The 22,799-nt window shown below is 49.4% G+C and overlaps 1 protein-coding gene across 1 annotated transcript; it reads left to right on the forward strand.

The window, feature by feature from the left end:
- The first annotated feature begins 1,982 nt into the window (after nucleotides 1–1,982).
- Ddx23 (DEAD-box helicase 23) lies at nucleotides 1,983–22,487 on the forward strand. Its single transcript, XM_028891876.2, has 17 exons — nucleotides 1,983–2,060; nucleotides 8,904–9,109; nucleotides 10,273–10,383; nucleotides 14,805–14,898; nucleotides 15,146–15,211; nucleotides 15,641–15,779; nucleotides 16,092–16,225; nucleotides 16,322–16,434; nucleotides 16,620–16,763; nucleotides 16,853–17,078; nucleotides 17,378–17,523; nucleotides 18,222–18,399; nucleotides 19,003–19,245; nucleotides 20,105–20,256; nucleotides 20,451–20,559; nucleotides 21,154–21,328; nucleotides 21,669–22,487. Exons 2-17 carry the CDS (start codon nucleotides 8,904–8,906, stop codon nucleotides 21,890–21,892), a joined length of 2,460 nt encoding a protein of 819 aa, XP_028747709.1. The 5' UTR covers nucleotides 1,983–2,060; the 3' UTR covers nucleotides 21,893–22,487.
- The last annotated feature ends 312 nt before the right edge of the window (nucleotides 22,488–22,799 follow it).

Raw genomic sequence — 22,799 nt, forward strand, 5'->3', positions numbered from 1 at the left:
TTAATTTTGTGGGCTTGGAAGGCATATGTACTAGGGCCACATTCTCCCTATCAATAAAATCAAGGAATGCCTATCTCATACTGATATGACAACTAAGTAAGACAAGTAACATTAGCCTAAGTGTCTAGCCAGAGCCGGACACTAGGAAGACTGTCAATCAATAGCTGGAGGTTTTTAAGTTCCCACCCATCTGTGGTCTGTGAGCCTTTTTTTTTTTTTTTTTTTTTTTTTTTTTTTTTTTGGTTAGGGTTTCAGTCTGTGAGTGGACCGCCCTCTAGTGTTGATTATGCTCAATAGCTCTCGGACTGACAGCCTTCCCTGTGCTGGAAGTCGTGGTGTCCAAGGCGACTAGAGCTCTCCTAAAGTCTCCTCAACTACACTGAGCCACTGTCCGTGAAGCTGAGAGTTTGGATCGGCGTATATTCTGAGACCCTGTTTGAGAACAAAAAAAATACACAGAGTGAAAATCCAGACTGGACGCTGGAGAGACAGATGGCTCAGAGGTTAAGACCACTGGTTTTTCTTCCAGAGGACCGAGGTTCAATGCCCAGCACCCACACGGCAGCTCACAACTGTTTGTAACTCCAGTTCCAGGGGGTCTGACACCCTCACACAGACATACATGCAGGCAAAGCACCAATGCACATGAAACAAAAGTAAAAAAAAAAAAAAAAGAAAGAAAGAAAAACCAGACCAACCATTCTGTGAGATTAAAATAAAATTGGTGGTGGGGAAACCTTGTGAAAGGAAGTACTGGGTACCCTAGTTACTCTCTGCCATCCTAGCAGGTACAATTTTCATTTTGTTTTGGCAGGTGCTGATGGTGCAGTTTGAACCAAAGAGAAAGTGGGTATGTGACTAGAAGAAGAATTAAGCAGACTGATGTGGGGAGAGCCTGAAGAAAGAAACCAACAATAACAAGTAGCCTGAGCCGGGCAGTGGTGGGGCATGCCTTTAATCCCAGCACTTGGGAGGCAGAGGCAGGCGGATCTTTGTGAGTTCCAGGCCAGCCTGGTCTACAGAGCAAGATCCAGGAAAGGCACCAAAACTACACAGAGAAACCCTATCTCGAAAAAACAAAAAACAAAAAAACCCCCCAAAACAAACAAACAAACAAGTAGCCCAAGTGGACAGATCCTAAAGAACAAGAAAATAAGGAAGCCAGGGTCCCGTCTGGAATGTTGAGTCAACAGTAATAAGAGTTTAGGGAAGGGCTGGAGAGATGGATCAGCGGTTAAGAGCTCTGGCTGCTCTTCCAGAGGTCCTGAGTTCAATTTCCAGCAACCACATGGTGGCTCACAACCATCTGTAATGAGATCTGGTGCCCTCTTCTGGTGTTCAGGTATGCAAGCAAGCAGACCACTATATACATAATAAAAACGTCTTTAAAAGGTGGGGGGGAGTTTATGGCGAAGCCTTTTGAATGTTGGCTTATTATTTATTGGAGAAGGGCTTGGGGTATTAAGGAATTCACCGTACTGGGGGCTCAAGGTTGCTAAAATACCTTCCTATGATAGGAGTAGTTCTACTGTGAAAACTGTACTACTTCGTTGTGGAATATTAGGTTACTCCAGTTAACTAATCTTCAGTTCATCCAGCTGTAAAAGGGAAGCAATAATCCCTCTCATGATTTTTATAAAAACATTTTTTTCAAAAACAGGAAACTTTTTGTTGCCGTAAAAATTCCCTCGCTGTAAGCCGCTAGCTGTGACTGCGATCATTAAATGGTAGTGTCTGTGAGAAGAGTCCAGAGAGCCTGAGCCACGGGAGAACCTTGCAGGTGGGAAGACAACACCTGGGAAAATTCTTTCTCCCACAGAAACCGAACCTTCGGCGAACCACATTACCCAGGAGGCCTTGCGGCCCGGCCGGCCCTCGCGCCGTGCATCCCGGGATTGGTAGTTTTGGGAGCCCCTTCGTCCGCTCGCGCCGTGCTGGCCCAGGAACTCGCCTTCCCGGCTACCCGCGCGGCCGAGGCGCTCCTCCGCGATCAGGAAACGCGAAAGATGGCGACTGCTCGGCGACGTTGAGGCCGCGTTAGGCGGTTCAGGCGCGGGGTGGTGAGTCTCGGGCGGTGGAGGCGGCTCCCACGAATTTGGAGAGTGGGCGAGAGCGGGGAAGAGAGCCGTGGCCTCCGCCTCTGGGACCGGACGGGGGAGAATGCCTCAGGGAAGGGGCACGAGCCAGGGAAGCTCCGGCGGGCAGGAGCGAAGGCAGGGGCGCGGGCCGCGGGAGCAGTGTTGGCTGCCTGGGGCTCAGGCCACCTCCAGGACGGTGTTGGGGGCCCAGGCTTTGGCCCGTGGACACTTCACTCGCTGAGCCTCAGTCCGACTTGGCCTCGTTCCCTTCCTTCGGCCAGGCTGGGGACTCTGGTGGACTTGGAGAAACCAGCCTGTGCTTTCCCGCTTCGGCGTCGCCCGTGTTACTGCTTTGGCCGGAAATTAGTTCCAACCCGCACCCCAAGTTACACATCTCCAAGTCCTACCCACGCTTGAAAAAGCTCGGGAGCCCCTCCTTGCGTGGGTCCTTCCGTATCCTCTTTTTACAAACGGAAAGAAATCACCCCTTTGGATTCTCGCCATACTTCACCCGAGCGTTCTTCAGCTTGGCGTGGCTCGTGCCTTCGGCTGCTTCCTGGGCACAGAATTTCATTTTGTAACTTCCACAGGGCCTAGAGCCTAGTCTTGCATTGTGGTAGCTCTTGATAAACAATTAAATGAAAATAAGTTGCCTTTGCCCTGCAGCAGAACCGGGAAGCACAGCCAGGGTCTTCTGTAATCATTATTGCCTAGGTTCACATTTTTGGTTTTGCAGACAGGGTCTCTTGTAGTTCAGGCTAGCCTTCAACTCAGTTTGCAGCTTAGCCTGTCCTGTCTTGGAACTCTCAGCCCTCTCTTCACCTTCCTAGTGCTAGATTACAGGCCTGGACTACTTAGCATTTTCCCGAGTTTTTAATATATATGTGTGTGTGTTACATATATTATATGGGTTATTGCAGTTAGATATCAATAAAAAGAGAGAGAAGAAAAACAATATTTTCAGGCTGATGATGGTGGTGCACGCCTTTCATCCCAGTATTCAATAGGCAGAGGCAGGTAGATCTCCGAGTTCGAGGCCAGCCTAGTCCATAGAGGGAGTTCCAGGACACACACACACACATTTCCTTGTAAGTCACCACAGTAATTCTTTTATAATGTAATTTTTGTTTGTAACATATCCTGCTTAAAGCTCTTCTAATGTTCTCACTGAGGTTGAGTTGAAATTCTGGTGCCTTTGCCCCAGCCCCTCACACTTTATTTTGCTCTTATAGTCAGTTGCAGTTCTCTTGAAGACACGCCACTCAAGTTTGTGTCCGTCCCCTTTCCTACCGTGGAAGTGGCTGTAGTGAAGGCCACCAGTGGTCCCCACTGTCATCCCCACGCCTCCCAAATCTTCAGTGGCTCTTTGTTGACGGCTCTGTCTTAGGAATGTGTTTGGTTTCTGCATCGTTATAATTGACACCCCAGCCCCGTCCCGCTTCTGCTTTTCCTGGTCTGTTCTTTGGTTTCTCGAAGGCACTTTTCAGTGTTGGAGAGCCAGAGCTGGGCTGTGGACCTCTTCCGCTTTTTTATTTACGCTGCTGCCTGCTTAGGTGATATTAAGACACAGTGACTTGAACAGCTGTCTCTGTATTGGTGACTCATATTTTTGTCTTTACACGTCTCTTTTGAGTTCCACATTTCTCTTTTCTGTTTGCTTTCTAAAGTCTCTCTTTGGTTGCTTTATTGATACCTCACAAGCTGGCAAAAATAGCACTTTTGTTCTGTCCCTTCCCCAGTCTCCTCTGGCTGCTTCACTAATGGCAACAAAACACATAGATTGCTCAAACCGTATATTTAGGAACTGCCTTCCCACGGTCTCACCCCTCCAAACTTTGACAGTTAACATGTTTATTTTATCATCAAGCAGAGAATGCAAAAGAAGTTGTTTCTGTAAATTGTGTATGTGTGTGTATGAGTGGTGAATGCATATGTGTTGAGGACATTGGGTGTCCTGCTCCATGTGAGTGAGTGGTGAATGCATATGTGTTGTGGGGACAGAGAAGGACATTGGGTGTCCTGCTTCATGTGAGTGAGTGGTGAATGCATATGTGTTGTGGGGACAGAGAAGGACACTGGGTGTCCTGCTCCATGTGAGTGAGTGGTGAATGCTTATGTGTTAGGGGGGGACAGAGAAAGACACTGGGTGTCCTGCTCCATGTGAATGAGTGGTGAATGATTATGTGTTGGGGAGACAGAGAAGGACACTGGGTGTTCTGCTCCATCATCTCATTCCCTTGAGACAGGGTCTCCCATTGAACCTGGGATGACCTCCTGTCTGCACCTTCCTCATAGCCATGGGGTTACAGGCATGTTTGACCATGCCCAGCTCTAACATGGGGACTGGGAATTTAAGCATGTACAGCAAACACTTGTACCTGCTGAGCCATCTCCCCAGCCCCAAGAGCTGTCTTTACCAATCTTCCCTTTATCAATAAGTCTTGTCAGCTCTGTTTACATTTCTAGAGCAAGCCAATGTCATCTCCTGCTTAGATATAGTTGCCCCTTGTGATTATCTGAGGAGAATTGGTCTTAGGACCCTAGGTGAATACCAAAATCTGCATATGCTCATGTATCTTCTATAAAATGTAACAATATTTGCATATACCCTACATGATCCCGCTGCATATTTTAAAAGATTTTCTAGATTGTAATTATAAATGATAAATGGCCATGTAAATTGTTGTTTTGCATTGTTTGGGGAATAGGAATTTTAAAAATCCACAAGTTGAGTATATTTGAGTTGAATAATTTTGATTCATGGTTGGTTCAGTCTGTGGGTGCCAATGGGTACACAGGGCTCACTTTATTGTAGTAGCATTCTAAGTCACTTGAGTAATTCTTTTCTAATATGATATTGGGTTTTATACCCTGTTTAAATCCCTCCCTCTGAGCATTTCCATTGGTTTTAAATTGAAATCCAGTGCTTTTGCCCTGATTTCTAGCAATTTCATGATTTGACTTCTACTCACTAATCTAATTTTTTTTCCTTTTTTTTTTGTTATGTATGGATGCTTTGGGTTCATTTATATCTGTGCACCACTTGAGTGCCTGGCACCTGAGGAGGTCGAAACAGGGTGTTGGATTCCCTGGAGTTACAGGTGGTTGTAAGCCACCATGTGGATGATGGGGACCAAACCCAGGTCCTCTGGTAGAACCAGCCAGTGCTCTTAACCACTGAGTCATCTCTCTGAGCTCTATCTTACCTTGTAAAAAATTATTTGTGTCGCCGGGTGGTGGTGGCGCATACCTTTAATCCCAGCACTTGGGAGGCAGAGGCAGGCGGATCTCTGAGTTCGAGGCCAGCCTGGGCTTCAGAGTGATCCAGGAAAGTCGAAAAGCTACACAGAGAAACCCTGTCTCAAAGGACCAGAAAAAAAAAATTATTTGTGTATTTACTTTACTGTGTGGTGTAGGGGGAGTGTGTGCCACAGTGCCACATGGAGAGGCCAGAGCATGTGGACATCATTTCTCTTTGTCTTGTGTGGGTCCCAGGGTTCAAACTCAGGTGGTCAGCCTTGGCAGCAGGCACGTTTCCCCCTGAGCCCTCTTGTGGACCCCACACTGACCTCATCTGGACTTAGCTTCCCTTTGGGTCGGTACCCACTCAGCCGCACTCTCTTGAAAGTGTCAGACATGCTAAGCTGCCCCAGTACCTTGGTGCTGTCTATCTGTCTGTCTGTTCTTTTTCTCCATCCTTCCATGGCTATTTCTTCCATCATCATTCTCAGTGTAAATGTCAATCTAAAAATTCTTCCTGAGCATTCATTCTCTTGTTCATGTCTCCCTCTCATATTACCCTGTTTTGTTACCAGTTTTGATGTGCATTCTGAGTATTTGAAATGATGTGCTACACTGAATTTGGAATGTATGAAATCGGAGGCTTTACTTCTTGACCGGCTCATCCCCACGACCCAGAGCAGCTTCTGGCACTAGTGGCTGCTCAGTACATACGTGTGCACTTTATCCCAGCGTTTGGGGTTACAAGCAGGCAGATCTCTGTGAATTAGAGGTCATCTGATCGACAGAGTGAATTCCAAGCCAGCCAGGACCACATAGAAAGACCCTGTCCTAAAACAAGAACAAAACAGCAACAGCAACAACAGAGAAAGAACAAGGTCCAGGATGCTTTATAGAGAACCAACTTTTCTTTTGGGTTGTTTCCTTAGGACTGTAAGTAGGAGAGACATACTGGGAAATGGATGATGTGCTGATTTGGAATCTTCTGTCGTTTTTTAGTTAATCATGAGATAAAAATAGGTTGCCTTCACCTTTAGAAAGTGCTATTTGTTCATTTTGGTTTTCTCATCCTTAACATTTTCCCTTCCTAAGCATATGGCAGTTACTGGCATGGGAAGAGGGGATTGTAACAAAATGCTTAGGCCTCTGATATTCCAGCTGAGTCATTTGGGAATAAACTCCTAAGATAATGTGCCCAAGTCATAGGGGTGATGATGAATCAAGGCAATCTCAGACTTGTGTGTCTCTTTAGCGCCTAGCTGAATTAGTTTTTATAGTCCGAGAACAGTCGGCAGTGTGGGTTGGGGACTAGATGAGATTCCTGCTCAGACCTCTCGGGAAGTGGGCCGACAAGACAGTCATCAGGCTGTGAGGGTCTGAGGAGAGAATGCCAGACAGTGTTTCTGTGACTTCTGGTTGGGATACTTTTGTTGTTTAATGTTTGATATTGAAATAATCCCAGTTTCCTGGGAGGTTGGAATGTGCTTTGGAGTTGCTGTGCACCCTTCACAGTGTTTTCCCATTGCTTAACTGGAGCTGCTGCTGATCCTTCTGCGGTGTGTGTAGGAGTTTGTGTGCATAGGTCAGAGGTTGACATCAGGTGTCACTTATTTTACTTTATTTTCAAATCTTTGACACTTCACATTTATTTAATTTCTCGTGTGTGTGTGTGTGTGTGTGTGTGTGTGTGTGTGTGTGTGTGTGTGTACACATGCTCACTTGCCATAGTGCATGTGTGGAGGTCAGAGGACAACGTAGGAGTCAGTTCTTTCCTTCCACTATGTGGGTTCTGTAGGTTCTGGACTCAGACTTGGCAGCTAGCACTGGTACCCACAGAACCATCTCACATTATTTTTTTGAAACCAAAGTCTCTGATTGAACCTGGAGCTCATCAGCTTGGCCAGGCTGGCCAGCCATTGACTCCAGAGACCACTTGTCTCCTCACAGCACTGGGGTCACAGGTATATTCCCCACCCCTGGCTTTTCCATGTGGTGGTGGGATCCAGGTCCTGATCTTTGTGCTTATACGGTGGGCACCTTACAGACTGAATCATTTCCCCAGCCCTAGAGCGGTGTGCGCAGCCTGTGGGTTGAGACCCCTTTGGTAAGCCTCTGTCTCCAAAAATATTTATGTTAGGGTTCATGACAGTAACAAAATACAGTTATGAAGTAGCAACAAAACAGTTGTGTGCCTGGGGGTCACCACAACATGAGGAACTGTGTTAAAGGGTCACAGCATCAGGAAGGTTGAGAACCTCTGTTCTAGAGGTTCATTTCTTGAATGAGTAAACAGATTCTGTTTCTCCTCCAAAAGAATCTATTTGTGGTGTGTGGTGTGGTGTGGTGTGATGTGGTGTGTGTGTGTGTGTGTGTGTGTGTGTGTGTGTGTGTGTGTAAAAGATAGGTGCAGGGAAGGAGAAAGAAAGGGAGTAAACACACCATAGAGTGTGTGTGGAGGTCAGAGGACAAATTGCTGGGGGTTGGTTCTCTTTCCACCATGTGGTTTCCCAGGGATCAAACTCAAGTCATCAGGCTTGCCCCCTCCCCTCCCAGCCATCTTGATAGCCCAAGAAAATTTATGCTGATCATGGTGAGCTAGTTATCTACTAGACGCCTAGAAATAGAAATAGGTAGTGTTGGGCTGGAGAGATGATGCTGGCTCAGTGGATGATGGCACTGACTCCTCTTCCAGAGGACCCGGGTTCAATTCCCAGCACCCACATGGCAGCTCACAGCTGTCTGTAATTCTAGTTCCAAGGGAACTGGCACCTTCACACCAATGCACATGGAACTTAAAAAGAAAGAAAGAAATAGGTAGTGTTTACTAGCACTTCTTTTTCACACACACACACACACACACACACACCCCAGAGTAGCCCAGGCTGTCCTAGAACTCACTACTTAGCCCAGGCTTGTCTTGAATTTGTGGTTATTCTCCTGCATCAGCTTTCCAAGTGCTGGGGATGTAAACTAATACATTTGGCTTCTAACACATCTTTTTAACAATAATTCTTTGTAGTTTAATTACAAAAACAGGGTATACCATTGTGTATATTTAGAAGTGAGTGTACACTCAGGTGTGTGGTGGCCTCTAGTGCTGGCACTTTGGAAGCTAAGGCAGGAAGATCACCATGGGTTAAAGGCCAGCCTGTGCTGTGTAAGACCCTGTCTCAACAAGCAAATACGTGAATATATAAAAAGGAATCAGAGGAAGACAATAGAATATAGTGAATAAGAATGGGCTTTTTAAAAATTTGTTTGTTTTTTGAGACAAGGTTTCTCGTGTAGCCCTGACTGTCAGGGAACTCACTCTGTACACCAGGCTGACCTCGAACTCAGGAGAGATCTGCCTGCCTCTGCCTCCTGAGTGCTGGGATTAAAGGTGTGCACCACCCTTCCTTGCATAAGAATGGACTTTTTAAGCCAGACTACTAGGTCTTTGCTATCTAGAATTTGTGTTACCTCAAGCAATTAGTATATGTACCTGTCCCTCAGTTTTCTCATCTCTGAAGTAGGTATGCTAACACATTATTTTTTTGATATTTACTGAGCTGTGCATAGTAAGTACTTGTCCTTCACACACAGATGGCAGGAGAGCTGGCTGACAAAAAGGACCGAGACACATCACCCAAGGAGGAAAGGAAGCGATCACGGACTCCTGATAGAGAGCGAGATAGAGACCGGGACCGGAAGTCCTCCCCATCTAAAGATAGGAAGCGGCATCGGTCACGGGAGAGGCGGCGAGGAGGTAGCCGTTCGCGCTCTCGGTCCCGTTCCAAGTCTGCAGAGAGGTAAAGTGACTTTGTGTGTCTGTTACACAAGGATGGGAGGACATGATGCTGCAGCATGAAGCCGCTGCCGCTGCTTGTCATGTGCTAGCCTACCCTGCCCAGGTGGACCTGCAAACACTTTCCGCTTTCTCTTTGCTTTTCCCTTTGGTTTTCTGACGTGTCGTTTTGCTGTGTAGCCCAGGTGGACCAGGACTTATGGTGTCCCTCTGCCCCAGCCTCCTGAATGCTGTGGTTGTAGATGTTTCCATGACACCCAGCTGAGTGACCAGTTCTGGCTCCAGGTCTCCTGAGTGTAACAGAACTTACTGAGTGTGACTCTATATATAGAAAAAAGGGATTTATTAGAATGGCTTACAGATGGTCGTCCAGCTAATCCAGCAATGGCTGGTTTAACCAGAAAGTCCAAGATCCAATAGTTGTTCAGTCCATGAGGGTGGATGTCTCAGCTGGTCTTCAGTATGCACTGGAGTTCTGAAGAAGGAGGCTCTAATGTCAGTGAAGGAGTGGACTTGCTAGCGAGGCGAGGGCACGCAGACCAAGAGCAAGGCTTCCTTCTTGCTTGTCCTTACACAGGCTTCCAGCAGAAGGTGTGGCCTAGGTTAGAGGTGTGTCTTCCCACCTCCCAAGATCTGGATTAGAAGTGGATCTTCCTACTACAAACTAAGCAAAACTCCCTCACAGGTGTGCCCTCCATCTTTGGGTTTTAGTTCCAGATGTAGTCAAGTCGACACCCAAGTGTAGCCATCACAGAGACCTTGTCTAAGGCTGAAAGCTGTGGAAGAAGACATCGGATGTCCTGCACGCACATGCTGGTGCTTCCACCTGCAGTACCGTGCATTCACCATGCACACGTACACCATGTACACATACACCATGCACACACAAACCACACAGACACACAAATCAAATGGAGTGTGGTAGAAGACATTTGATGTCAACTCTAGCCTCCACACATGTATACAAGGGTACGTGTATCTACACACCAATACACACCACACACACAGATCTTACTAGAATTTCCTCACTGTTTCCCCGAGAAATAGATTTTCCAGTGTGTTAAACTTTACTCTGAGGAGAAAGGAGCATGGGAACCTTCTTGGGTCCTCAGTGAAGGAAGAAGTTCTAGAACTAGCAAGTGATTTCTTGAATTTTCCATCTTCCAGAGAACGACGACACAAAGAACGAGAGCGAGATAAAGAGCGGGATCGGAACAAGAAGGAGCGGGACCGAGACAAGGATGGACACAGGCGGGACAAGGACCGCAAAAGATCCAGGTAACGGGGGTGGGGGCTGGGAGTGGGGTGTCTGCAGCAATGCTTCCGACTTTTCTGTCTGTGCTCAGCCAGCTTCACGGGGAAAGGAGATTTCCTTAGCAGATTCTATTGGTCGTTTCTGCAGAATGAACTTCCTGAGAAGGCTCGTGTCTTTTCCCTCTTTCTTGTTTGTTTAATCAGTGTTTTCTTACATGGCCCTGGGTGACCTACAGCTGGCGCATAGACCAGGTTGCCTTGAACTTATTGTCTAGTCACGGATGGCCTTGACCTCTTGCTCCTCCTGCTCTGCCTCGAAAGCGTGGGATTGCAGGTGTGAGCCACTGTGCTGGCTCAGCATATATCTTCTCTAGAAAGTAAAACGGCTCTCCTTTAAGCAGCCTGTGGCCTGTGGAAATGATTAACCGCTGTCTGACCCAGAAAACCCTACAAAATGAAGTAAACCAAGGAGTTCACATCTTCACGTTTGCTTTAAGAACACCTGTGTATTTGCCCATGCTCTCAAGGGTATGCATATCTAGAAAGCCACTGGTATCTGCAGGATGCCACTTTAAAATGTACCACACCAGCAGTGTGACAACAGAGTCCATAGATGTGCCCAAGCCCAACAGTGGGGCTGACACAGCCTTGGTCCCTAGAACTGCGGGGCTGACACAGCATTGGTCCCTAGAACAGTCGGGCTGACACAGCATCGGTCCCTAGAACAGTGCTGAACTTTTGCAGCCCATGTTTAAAAGTGCAGAACAGCCGGGCGGTGGTGGCGCACGCCTTTAATCCCAGCACTTGGGAGGCAGAGCCAGGTGGATCTCTGTGAGTTCGAGGCCAGCCTGGGCTACCAAGTGAGTCCCAGGAAAGGCGCAAAGCTACACAGAGAAACCCTGTCTCGAAAAAAAACCAAAAAAAAAAAAAAAAAAAAAAGTGCAGAACAGTGCTGAACCTAAGAGTTAGATGTTGGTTTGTAGTCACTGAACAGCCAGGTGCATAGAGCGAGCACCTGAGATGTGAGGTCACTTGGAGAGCTCATGTGAGCTTCCCTCTGTGGTAAGATGACTCACGGAAGAGAAACAACCTAGTTTCTAAGCCAAAAGCTAAACAAAAGGAAAAGATAGCCCAGAAGCAAAGACTTACGGCACAGGGATCATTCAGCATAAAGTAAACACAATAGAAGTAAAAAAGAAAGTAGAGTGGGAGTAGGGAGGGTCAGTGGTAAGTGCACAAGGCCCTGAGTTCAGATCCCAGGACCCAAAATGAAAGTCAATGCTTCCAGGCAGTGGTGGTGCATGGGGAGGCAGAGGCGAACCTGGTCTACAAGAGTGACTTCTAGGACAGCCAGGGCTACACAGAGAAACCCTGTCCTGAAAAACAAAAAAGAAAAGAGAGAAAGAAAATAAAGAGGACATGACATGATGTTCTTGCTGTAAAACTGAAAGGTGGAAGTTGGGGCTCTTCTTCCTGTGGCCTCTGCACACACATGCACACATGTTCAAACACACGCGCGCCCCCCCCCCCACAACACCAGAAAGTAAAAGAATTAAGGTCACATTTTTGAGGTTCAGTTTATTCTTGGAATTTATAAATTAATTTGAAAAGCTTACCAGTTAATCAAACATTCCTCTAGCTCCATTATATCATTCAATTGCTTATCTAGGCTACACAAATAAATTTAATAGAATATCTTTTAAAAGTTTTAATTCGGACTGGAGAGATGCCTCTGTGGTTAAGAGTACTCACTACTCCTGCAGAAGACCCAGGTTCAAATCCCAGCACCCAAATCAGGTGGTTAACAACTGCCCGTAGCTACAGCTCCTTAGGACACAGTGTCTCTGGCCTCTATGAGCACCTGTACTCTCCTGCATACCCCACAGATGCATGCACATAATTATAATAGAAATATATTCTTTTCAAGGCCAGCCTGCACTGCAGAGCAAGTTCCAGGACAGGCTGCAAAGCTACATAGAGAAACCCTGTCTCAGGGGAAAAAAGAAAAGAAATATATTCTTAATTAAAACATTTTAGATTTGTTTTTATTATGTGTATGTATGAGTGTGTGTGTGTGTGTGTGTGTGTGTGTGTGTGTGTGTGCGCACACACACCACTGTATGCCTGGTGCCCTCTGAAGTCAAAGGAGGGCATTGGATCCTCGGGACTGGAGTTGCGGATGGTTGTGAGCCACCATGTGGGTGCTGGGAAATTTCCTGAGGACTGGCAAGATGGTTCAGCGGGTTAAAAGCACTTGCTGACCAGCAGGTCTGATGACCTGAGTTTGATCTCCAGGACCCACAGAGTGAAAGGAGAGAACTGACTTCCACCAGTTGTCCTCTGACCTTGGACAAATGTGCAGGCGCGCGCGCGCGCGCGCGCGCGCGCGCGCACACACACACACACATACAAAAGCATGCACAGTATAGCAATAAACAATTTAATAAAAAAAAAAAAAAAAAAAAAAAAAAAGAAGGGCCAGGTGTGGTAGCACATACTTTTAATCTCAGCATTCAGGAGGCAGAGGCAGGTGGATCTCTGTGAGTTCAAGTCAGCCTGGTCTACAGAATGAGTTCCAGGACAGCCAGGGCTACACAGAGAAAGCCTGCATCAAAAAAACAAAACACCAACAAACAAACAAAAAAAGAATTGAGGCCTAGAGAGATGCTCAGCCATTAAGTGCACTGTCTGCTCTTCCAAAGGTCCTGAGTTAAATCCCCAGCAACCACATTGTGACTCACAACCATCTATAATGAGATCTGATGCCCTCTTCTGGCCTACAGCCATCCATGCGGCAGAACATTGTCTACATAATAAATAAATACATGTTTAAAAAAAGTTTGCTGGGCGGTGGTGGCGCATGCTTTTAATTCCAGCACTCAGGAGGCAGAGCCAGGTGGATCTCTATGAGTTTGAGGCCAACCTGGTTTACAGAGTGAGATCTAGGACAGCCACCAAAACTACACAGAGAAACCCTGTCTTGAAAAAAACCTTAAAAAAAAAAAGAAAGAAAAGAAAAGAAAAAGAAAACAATTGAGAGTGGGATAGGGTCCCAGGGAGTAATGCATCACTTCTCTGCAAAGCTCTTAGCAGGCTCGTGGTGTGTAGGTTAAAAGTCAAGGGAGAGGACAGATGCCTATAGAAGCTGTAGGGTGCTTTTCTTCTCTCATAACTTAACATACGGCAGATGTGAAGACACCTGAGCTGGGGATATTGCTCAGGGGTAAGATGAGTCAGGGTGTAAATAACAATATCTCCTCGGCTGTGGAGGCCAGCCATGTGTGCTCAGCTCACTCTTATAGTTGAGGATTGGTTTGTTTTTGAGATTTTTTTTCCCCCCCGAAACAGGGTTTCTCCATGTAGCCCTGGCTGTCCTGGAACTCACTCTGTAGACCAGGCTGGCTTCGAACTCAGAGATCCACGTGCCTTTGTCTCCTGAGTGGTGGGATTAGACTCCCACCACCACTGCCCTGCCAGGTTGTTTGTTTGTTGTTTTTTATACAGGGTCTCACTTAGTACCCAGGATGGTCTCCAACTTGTCTCAGCCCTCCTGCCTCTCATCCCAAGTGCTGGAATAAAGGAATGAGCCATTACACCTGCTTTCTTGCTGTTTAGATTTATTTTCTTAAATTAAAAAAAATGTATATTTTGGAATTTATACTATAATTACATCATTTCCCCCTTTTCTTTCCTCGCTAAACCGTCCCATATACCCTCCTTGCTGTCTTTCAAATCCTGACCTCACTTTTCATTTTCCTGTGATTGTTGTTACATATGTATATGTGTGTATATTCCAAAATACATTAGTACAATCTGCTCAGTCCATATCCTGTCACTTGTGTGTATGTTTTCGGGGCTGGCCACTTGGTATTGGATAAACATTGGTGTGCTCTTTCCTGGAGAACACTTTCTCCTGATCTTCGAAGTGTGAACTGCCTGTAGTTCTCTGGGTGGGGTTGAGGCCAGGCCCCCACCCCCCATGTCAGCGTGTCTGTTACTGTCGTCCTTGTTCAGCTCACATTACGCAGTCATGTTGTGAGACTTCATGGGTGTGACTTAATTTCGAGGACAAAGCCCTCCTATGTAGCGCTGGCTGTGTAGCTCCTGTGTAGCCCAGGCTGGCCTCAAACTCCCAGAGATCCACCTGCCTCTGCCTCTGAGTGCTGGGATTAAAGGCGTGCGCCACCATGCCCTGACTTCTTTAGAACTTTGGATGACAGTAGTGAAGGTCCACTTCCCTGAGGGATTAGTCAGGAGATTCAGGTAGAGTGGGGACAAGATAGGGCACAGTTAGGTTTCAGAGCAGGCAAGAGCTCTAGGACATGATGGGTGGCCATGGGCCAGTCTTGAGTAATAGGAAAACGTCTATAGGGGGCTCGGCCTGACTCTCATCCACGGGCTAGGGCAGGAGAGCGATGGACCCTTTTCCTTCTCTTTCCCTAAAGCTTGTCTCCTGGTCGGGGAAAAGATTTCAAATCTCGGAAGGACAGAGACTCCAAGAAGGGTGATGAGGATGAGCACGGTGACAAGAAACCCAAGGTAAAGAAGACTCGTGAGTCTGTCTTCCTCAGCTCAAGGGAGAGAATCTTTTGTTTGGTTTTCCACACAGGGTTTCTCTGTAGCCCAGGCTGTCCTAGAACTCACTCTGTAGACCAGGCTGGCCTTAAACTAATGGAGATAGATCCTCCTGCCTCTGCCTCCCGAGTGCTGGGTGAAGGTGTGTGCCGTCACCCCCTGGCTAAGGGAGAGAATCTTTATGAACCAAGGTCTTGTGTTTTATGTTCAGATCCAGCCCCTGTCTCTGGAGGAACTTCTGGCCAAGAAGAAGGCTGAGGAGGAGGCTGAGGCTAAGGTAAATTTGGGGTCTGTATTAGTATATCCTGGCTGCTGCAGGCTGGGCATCTCCAACACGAGCCTTCCAGAAGTTAGAAGTCAGCGGCAGCGGCAGGAGTGATTTCTGCTGAGGCCCCTGTTCCTAGCTGTAGGTGTCTCTTCTGTCCTGACACAGTCCTCCTCCGTTGTTTTCTCCTGGAACTGGGGGTCGAACACAGGCCTCGCTGCCGTGCTGGACAGCTGCTGTTCTCGTCACGGCACCCTGCTGTCTGCAGCCCCTCTCTACTTCTTATTATGATGAGGGAACGCTTTAGCCCATCGCAGAGTCCTGGGCCTCTGTGCACTTTGATCAGCATGTGTGCTGTCTAGGCAGGCATCTGGGGTCTCCAGCAGTGCTGTGGACGTCCCGCCCCGGGCTCTTTGGTAATCCTTCCCGTCTGTCTCGAAGCCCAAGTTCCTCTCCAAAGCCGAGCGGGAGGCGGAGGCTCTGAAGCGGCGGCAGCAGGAGGTGGAAGAGCGCCAGAAGATGCTGGAAGAGGAGAGGAAGAAAAGGAAACAGTTCCAGGATTTGGGCAGGAAGATGCTAGGTTTGTTTTCTATCCTGTGCAGAAAGGGTGGGATGAAATTATGGAGAGCTGGAGGCCTAGACTGGAATTGTAGCTCCGTGGTGAATACTTGAGGCCCTGGGCTCGATCCTCAGCCACTGCAGAAGAGAAAAGGGAGGGTGGGGGATAGGAACTTGTTTGTTCCAGCATTTGGAAAAGAGAAAATGGTAAAAGTTTATGGGACTCTGTCCTATCACGTGTCCAGTCACTTTCCTCACTCGTACCTGTTGACTGGACTCCTCCCGGGCCCGCTTCCTCCCCAGCACTTGGTAGCTTTTCCTTCTTTGATCGCAGAAGATCCTCAGGAGCGAGAGCGTCGGGAGCGGCGAGAGAGGATGGAGCGGGAGACCAATGGGAATGAGGATGAGGAGGGGCGGCAGAAGATCCGGGAAGAGAAGGACAAGAGCAAGGAACTGCATGCTATTAAGGTGCGGCCCTGGCCCCCCAAACAGGCGTTAGGTATCTGCTGCTGTGGTCTCGGGTCAGCCTTGGCACTGATGACTTTGCTTTCTCTCCCTGAGTAGGAGCGTTACCTGGGTGGCATCAAAAAACGGCGCCGAACAAGACATCTCAACGACAGGAAGTTTGTCTTTGAGTGGGACGCGTCTGAAGACACCTCCATTGACTACAACCCCCTGTGCGTAGCTTGGTGCCCACAAGCTGGGTTGCGGGCACTGGGTGGTCCGAGAAAGAGTTGTTGACAGGAAGGTGGGCTGGGAGGGGGAGATGGAGAGAAGATGCTAGCTGGAGTGGGGGACTGGTGTGTGGTGGCAGTCTGCCCTTGCCTCCTGCAGCATCTTTTCTGTCCCGTCTCCATCGCAGGTACAAAGAACGGCACCAGGTGCAGTTGTTGGGGCGAGGCTTCATTGCAGGCATTGACCTGAAGCAGCAGAAGCGGGAACAGTCCCGTTTCTATGGAGACCTAATGGAAAAGAGGCGAACCCTGGAAGAGAAGGAGCAGGAGGAGTGAGTAATTGCTCTGGGGTGGCTGGGCGGAGCCCAGGCTCTATAGAAAGGATTGTACTGATGGCTTCATCTTCATCGTCTCGCTTCAGGGCAAGACTCCGCAAACTTCGTAAGAAGGAAGCCAAGCAACGCTGGGACGACCGCCATTGGTCCCAGAAGAAGTTAGATGAGATGACAGACCGGGACTGGCGGATCTTCCGGGAAGACTACAGCATCACCACCAAAGGTGGCAAGATCCCCAACCCCATCCGGTCCTGGAAAGACTCGTCTCTGCCCCCACACATCCTGGAAGTCATTGATAAGTGTGGCTACAAGGTAAGGGGCAGAGTGGCCCGGGAGACGTGCTGCTTCCTCGGTTACATTCTAGGACTGTAAATGTGGTTGGGGCTGGAGAACTCTGTTCCTTCACCATTTAGTGTCTTCTCTGTCCGTGGGCACCACACCACCATGCAGACACTTGCTGGTGGACGGGTGGACCTTTAGGGATTGCGTTTCTCCATGTGTCCCCTTTCCTGTGTGGCTCAGGGACACGGTAGTAGTGTGCGTGCCCACTGCGTTAGCACTGTTCCGGGTCATGTGACTCTCCTCCATTGCTTTGGTTGTGGTCACTGCAGGAGCCGACACCTATCCAGCGCCAGGCCATCCCCATTGGGCTGCAGAACCGTGACATCATTGGTGTGGCTGAGACTGGCAGTGGCAAGACGGCAGCCTTCCTTATCCCGCTGCTGGTCTGGATCACCACCCTCCCCAAGATTGACAGGTGGGGCGGCCGGGACCCGTTGGGCGGATTTGGTGGGTAGGAGAGCTGAGGCAAACAAGAGCCAGTGGAGGTGAGAGAGGCCTGTGTTCCCTCAGTCACAGGATGAGAACTGACTGTCCTGCCCTCTCCCTCCCCTGGCGCTGACGTTACAGGTGTGCCCACCACACCCAGGCTTGTGCAGTTCTGGGAGTAACCCAGACCCTAGACACGTTAGGTGAGGGCTCTCCTCCAGTGCCTTCAGGGTGCCTCCCTCCCCAAACCACTACCTTTAATTTTTAAGTTTTTGTAATCAGAAGCTCTTTATTCTGGCTGGACACTAGGAAATAATTAGATCTCATCACAGAGCAAGGGTCACTCCCTGGAGAACTTGGTTATTTTGTAGTCTGATTTTTACATGGAGTCACCACCAACCTGCCCATTCCCATAGCTGCCCTTAAGAGTGACTTTGTCTGCCGGGCGATGGTGGCGCACGCCTTTAATCCCAGCACTGGGGAGGCAGAGGCAGGCGGATCTCTGTGAGTTCGAGGCCAGCCTGGGCTACCAAGTGAGTTCCAGGAAAGGCGCAAAGCTACACAGAGAAACCCTGTCTCGAAAAAAACCAAAAAAAAAAAAAAAAAAAAAGTGACTTTGTCTTGCTCCTGCTTGTGGTTGGAAGAGACCAAGGCTTACGAAGCTGTGGGATATCCCATTTACCACAGGATCGAAGAGTCAGACCAGGGCCCTTATGCTATCATTCTGGCCCCCACCCGTGAGTTGGCTCAGCAGATTGAGGAAGAAACCATCAAATTTGGAAAGCCACTAGGTATCCGCACTGTGGCTGTCATCGGTGGCATCTCCAGAGAAGACCAAGGCTTCAGGCTACGCATGGGTTGTGAGGTTTGTTTTTCAAATGAGCATCAATTAATTATAGTAATATATACTAAGTAATGCTAATAATTAATGGGCATCACAACAGCCATATGAGAGTAGGTAGTGATATAGATTGTACACTCTTTCATAATGAAGATGAGGTTAATAACCTGTCTGCAGTCACACATGGCTGTCAGTAGGCCGTGTGGAGGAGGAAACAGTTCCTAGCCAAACCCTGTGTTCTTATTACTCTGAACTATAGATGAAGAGACTTGTTAAGGAGTCTGCTAAGAGAGTGATTCTCGAGTAGACTTCTCAGTGCAATCCCTCCATGTAGCCCCTCCCACAGTGTCAGCTGCTTCTCCATCTGAGGAAGTACCTCTTGATTATGCCCCCTGTCCAGCCCCTGGCTGGTACTCAGAAACCCATTCATTCCTGATGGAAACAGAAGGTAGCAGATGATTTCATGTCAGGTCTCAGGAACCTTAAGTACAAAATCTGGCTGGAGGTTGGGGTCCAGGTTCCTTATCATTGAAGGCCTGTTGCTAAGTGGGTGGATAGTTCACAGCAGAGGAAAAAAGGAAGAAAGTTGCCTGCTAAGGCCATGTATGATCATGCCGTATTTCCCAGATTGTGATCGCCACCCCAGGACGTCTCATTGATGTGCTGGAGAACCGCTACCTGGTGCTGAGCCGCTGTACCTATGTGGTTCTCGACGAGGCAGACAGGATGATTGACATGGGCTTTGAGCCAGACGTGCAGAAGATCCTGGAACACATGCCTGTCAGCAACCAGAAGCCGGACACAGATGAGGCTGAGGACCCAGAGAAGATGTTGGCCAACTTTGAGTCAGGAAAACATAAATACCGCCAAGTAAGGAAACTTTCTTGGGAGAAGTGGGGCCACTTCCCAGGTTTGTTTTCAGACCCTCCTTGTCTAGGGTGAGCCCAGTGCACATGCTTCCAGCGTGCTAACAGTGCCTGGGTACAGGCCTCTGACGGCCAACCTGGAAAGCTGATTCTAGAGAATCCTGCTCCTTAGAAAAGGAAAGAAAGCGCCAGGCATGGTGGCTCTCACCTGAAGCCCAGCATTCAGGAGGCAGAGGCAGGAAGACGGCTCCAGGTTGAGGCCAGCTTGTCTTACGTGTGAGTTCCAGGACAGCCAGATCTACATATCACGATCCTGTCTTAAAAAAGCTAAGCAGCTGGGTAGTAATGGCGCACACCTTCAATCCCAGTACTCAGGAGGCAAAGGCAGGTGGATCTGTGAGTTCAAGGCCAGCCTAGTCTACAGAGCAAGTTCCAGGACAGCCAGGACTGTTACACAGAGAAACCCTGTCTTTTAAAAAAAAAGGGGGGGGGGGCGTGCGGTGGTGGCACACGCCTTTAATCCCAGAGGCAGGTGGATCTCTGTGAGTTCAAGGCCAGCCTGGGCTACCAAGTGAGTTCCAGGAAAGGCGCAAAGCTACACAGAGAAGCCCTGTCTCAGGGAAAGGGAAAAAAAGGTTAAGCAAAAGTAAGGAGTCACGATGCTGCCTGGATCCCAGGTGGTAGCAAATGTTTCCCGTCCTTCCCGCCGTAGATGAGAAGGTAAAGATCACTGTTTCCCCGGGTGACAAGTACAGGTTAGAGCAGGACTTGTTGAATGGTTTAGTCTGAGATGAGCTGCTGTGGTGACAGAAGGGTGTGTCCTTCCCTCGGCCTGGGCCAGGGCTGAACCTCCTGTTTTATAGACAGTCATGTTCACGGCTACTATGCCCCCAGCGGTGGAGCGGCTAGCCAGGAGCTACCTTCGGCGACCTGCTGTGGTGTACATTGGCTCTGCAGGCAAGCCCCATGAGCGGGTGGAACAGAAGGTCTTCCTCATGTCCGAATCAGAAAAGAGGTAGGGGCAGCTGAGCTGGGGACCCTGGGTGGAAAGAGGGCTTTCGTTTCCGTTTCTCTCTTGGTGGGGCGGCTGTGGGGCGCTGCTTTGCTGTTGAAGCTTCTGTTTGTTGAGGACCCTGGAGTCTGATCACTGCTGGGTTGAGCATTTCCCTGTGTCGGGGGGACTGTGTATCTCATTCTCCTTTCCCCCAGGAAAAAGCTGCTGGCAATTTTGGAACAAGGTTTTGATCCACCCATCATCATTTTTGTCAACCAGAAGAAGGGTTGTGACGTGCTGGCCAAGTCTCTTGAGAAGATGGGGGTACGTCTGGCAGGCCGAGCAAAGGCTAACCTTGTGTCGCTGCTCTCTGAAGCTAGGATGGAGTGGGGAGGGTCAGCTCTCACTCACTGTTTAATCTCTGCAGCACCTAAGTCTGAGGAAGGAAGGAACTGGTCAGTTACCAGAAATCCCTTCTATTCCAGCCTCAGCAGCCAGAGCCCCTGGGCTCTCCATCTGGGCTGGGGCAGGGAGACATCCTGGCAGTGTCTGGGGCTGTGGTCTGTGCTGTCTGAGATGGTGTAGTGAGGGGAAGGTGCTGGGGACGGCTCAGCTCTCGGCGATCTCACCTCCCTAGTCCTGTTTCCATGCCGATTCCTTGCCCTGCTTCTCCTTCAGAACTGTCACCTGCCTGCTCTTCAGCTCACCCGATGGATCGCGGGCTTAGACCCTGTCCTGTCCGCCCCTCTGCAGCGCTCCTTGGTTTCGCTCAGTCTCTGCTCTCGCTCACATGTTCTTCCTCACCTCACCTGAGCTGCTTCTCTTGCTTCCTGCGCTCTCCCGCCTTCTGCTCCCGCCCTCCTTCTCCCTCTTTCCTTCTGTGTCCCCAGCTCACCGCCGTCCCTGCTCTCCCAACAGTACAACGCCTGCACACTGCATGGCGGGAAAGGCCAGGAGCAGCGGGAGTTTGCGCTGTCCAACCTCAAGGCTGGGGCCAAGGACATTTTGGTGGCTACGGATGTGGCTGGTCGTGGTATTGATATCCAAGATGTGTCCATGGTTGTCAACTATGATATGGCCAAAAATATTGAAGGTGAGTGCCAGCGAAGGTGGCTTCATCTCAGGGTAAGGAGAGACTACTTAATCCTCCTTCCCAGAGTCCGGGTGCACTAAAAACTGTTGGAGTCTGGGACGGTGCTGTCCCGGTGTCTAGGGTGACACTTCCTGGCGTGTGAAGAGTGGAGCTAGGAGACCCTTAGTGTTGCCGTGTGAGGAGTCGGCAGTGGGACGGGGAGACTGGCAGATACTGTGGGTTCACCGGGTGTGGCCGGCGGGAGGTGGACAGCTGGCCCATGGCGGCTGGGTGGGGTGGAGTGGGTACCACTCACCAGGATCTTTGACTTGGTCTGGAGTGACATCCTTCTGCTCCCCAGATTACATTCACCGGATCGGCCGTACGGGAAGAGCGGGCAAGAGTGGCGTCGCCATCACCTTCCTCACCAAAGAGGACTCAGCTGTGTTCTATGAACTGAAGCAAGCTATCCTCGAGAGCCCAGTGTCGTCTTGCCCTCCAGAGCTAGCAAACCACCCAGATGCCCAGCACAAGCCAGGCACCATCCTCACCAAGAAGCGCAGGGAAGAGACCATCTTTGCTTGATGCATTGATGGGGTTCAGAGACACACTCTGAAGCGGGTGCCTGTTCTTTTCACCCCTCACATCCCTCTTTCCAGGCTCTCATCCTGGGGTTGAGGAAACAGTCCGATTCCCTGGTCTGGACCTGTGAGGTGGGCTCCGTAGGGACAGGAAGATGTTGTAGGAGGCAGGAGGAGCCTATTACGTCAGGTCTGGCCCAGCTCTGCCCCTGCAGCCTCGCCGCTGTCCTGGTCACAGGGCGGCTGCCTAGCACTGTCCCCCAGCCTGAACAAACACCTGGCCACCTGGAGGGGACTTCCTTCAGCACTGTGGCTGCACTGCAGGACCGTGCTGCCCTGACTGACCGGGGATCTGGCATGGTGAGGATGGTGGACCTTGGACTCTGTCACTCAGACAACAGGGTGAGAGCCTAGAGCTGTGCCCAGCCTGTGCCTCAGTGTGCTGTGCACTCTAGACGTCCCTCCCCCGGGGAATCTGTTAGATGTGGGGACAGGGTGAGCTGACTGTGTCCATCTTTAAGTCACTGAGTGAAATTTCTGTTTTCTATTCGCTGAGAAGATAAGTTTGTATGTTCTGAGAATAAATACATGAATATTAAGGCTGTGTCTGGTTCTGGCTAAACTCCCCTCTCTGGGGACCACGAAGTCAGCAAGAACAGCACTGGCTGAACATGGCTTAGCTGAGAAAATGAAAGCCACACTGAAGATTTGCCTGGGTGACACCTGAGGGCAGATGGAGAGCACGGCAGCAGGACGGTGTCTTTTCTCTCCTGTTTTCTGTCACTCGGGGCCTTGTCCAGGTTCCCTTCCAGCTTGCACAGGATGAGAAAGGAAGCAGCTGGAGCCGCACTTCGGCCACCGTGTGCCTGACCCGGCCTCCCTTGCTCCCGGAAGAGTCAGCACTGGAGGTC

This window comes from Peromyscus leucopus, chromosome 20 (genome assembly GCF_004664715.2).
Source record: "Peromyscus leucopus breed LL Stock chromosome 20, UCI_PerLeu_2.1, whole genome shotgun sequence".
NCBI lineage: Eukaryota > Metazoa > Chordata > Mammalia > Rodentia > Cricetidae > Peromyscus > Peromyscus leucopus.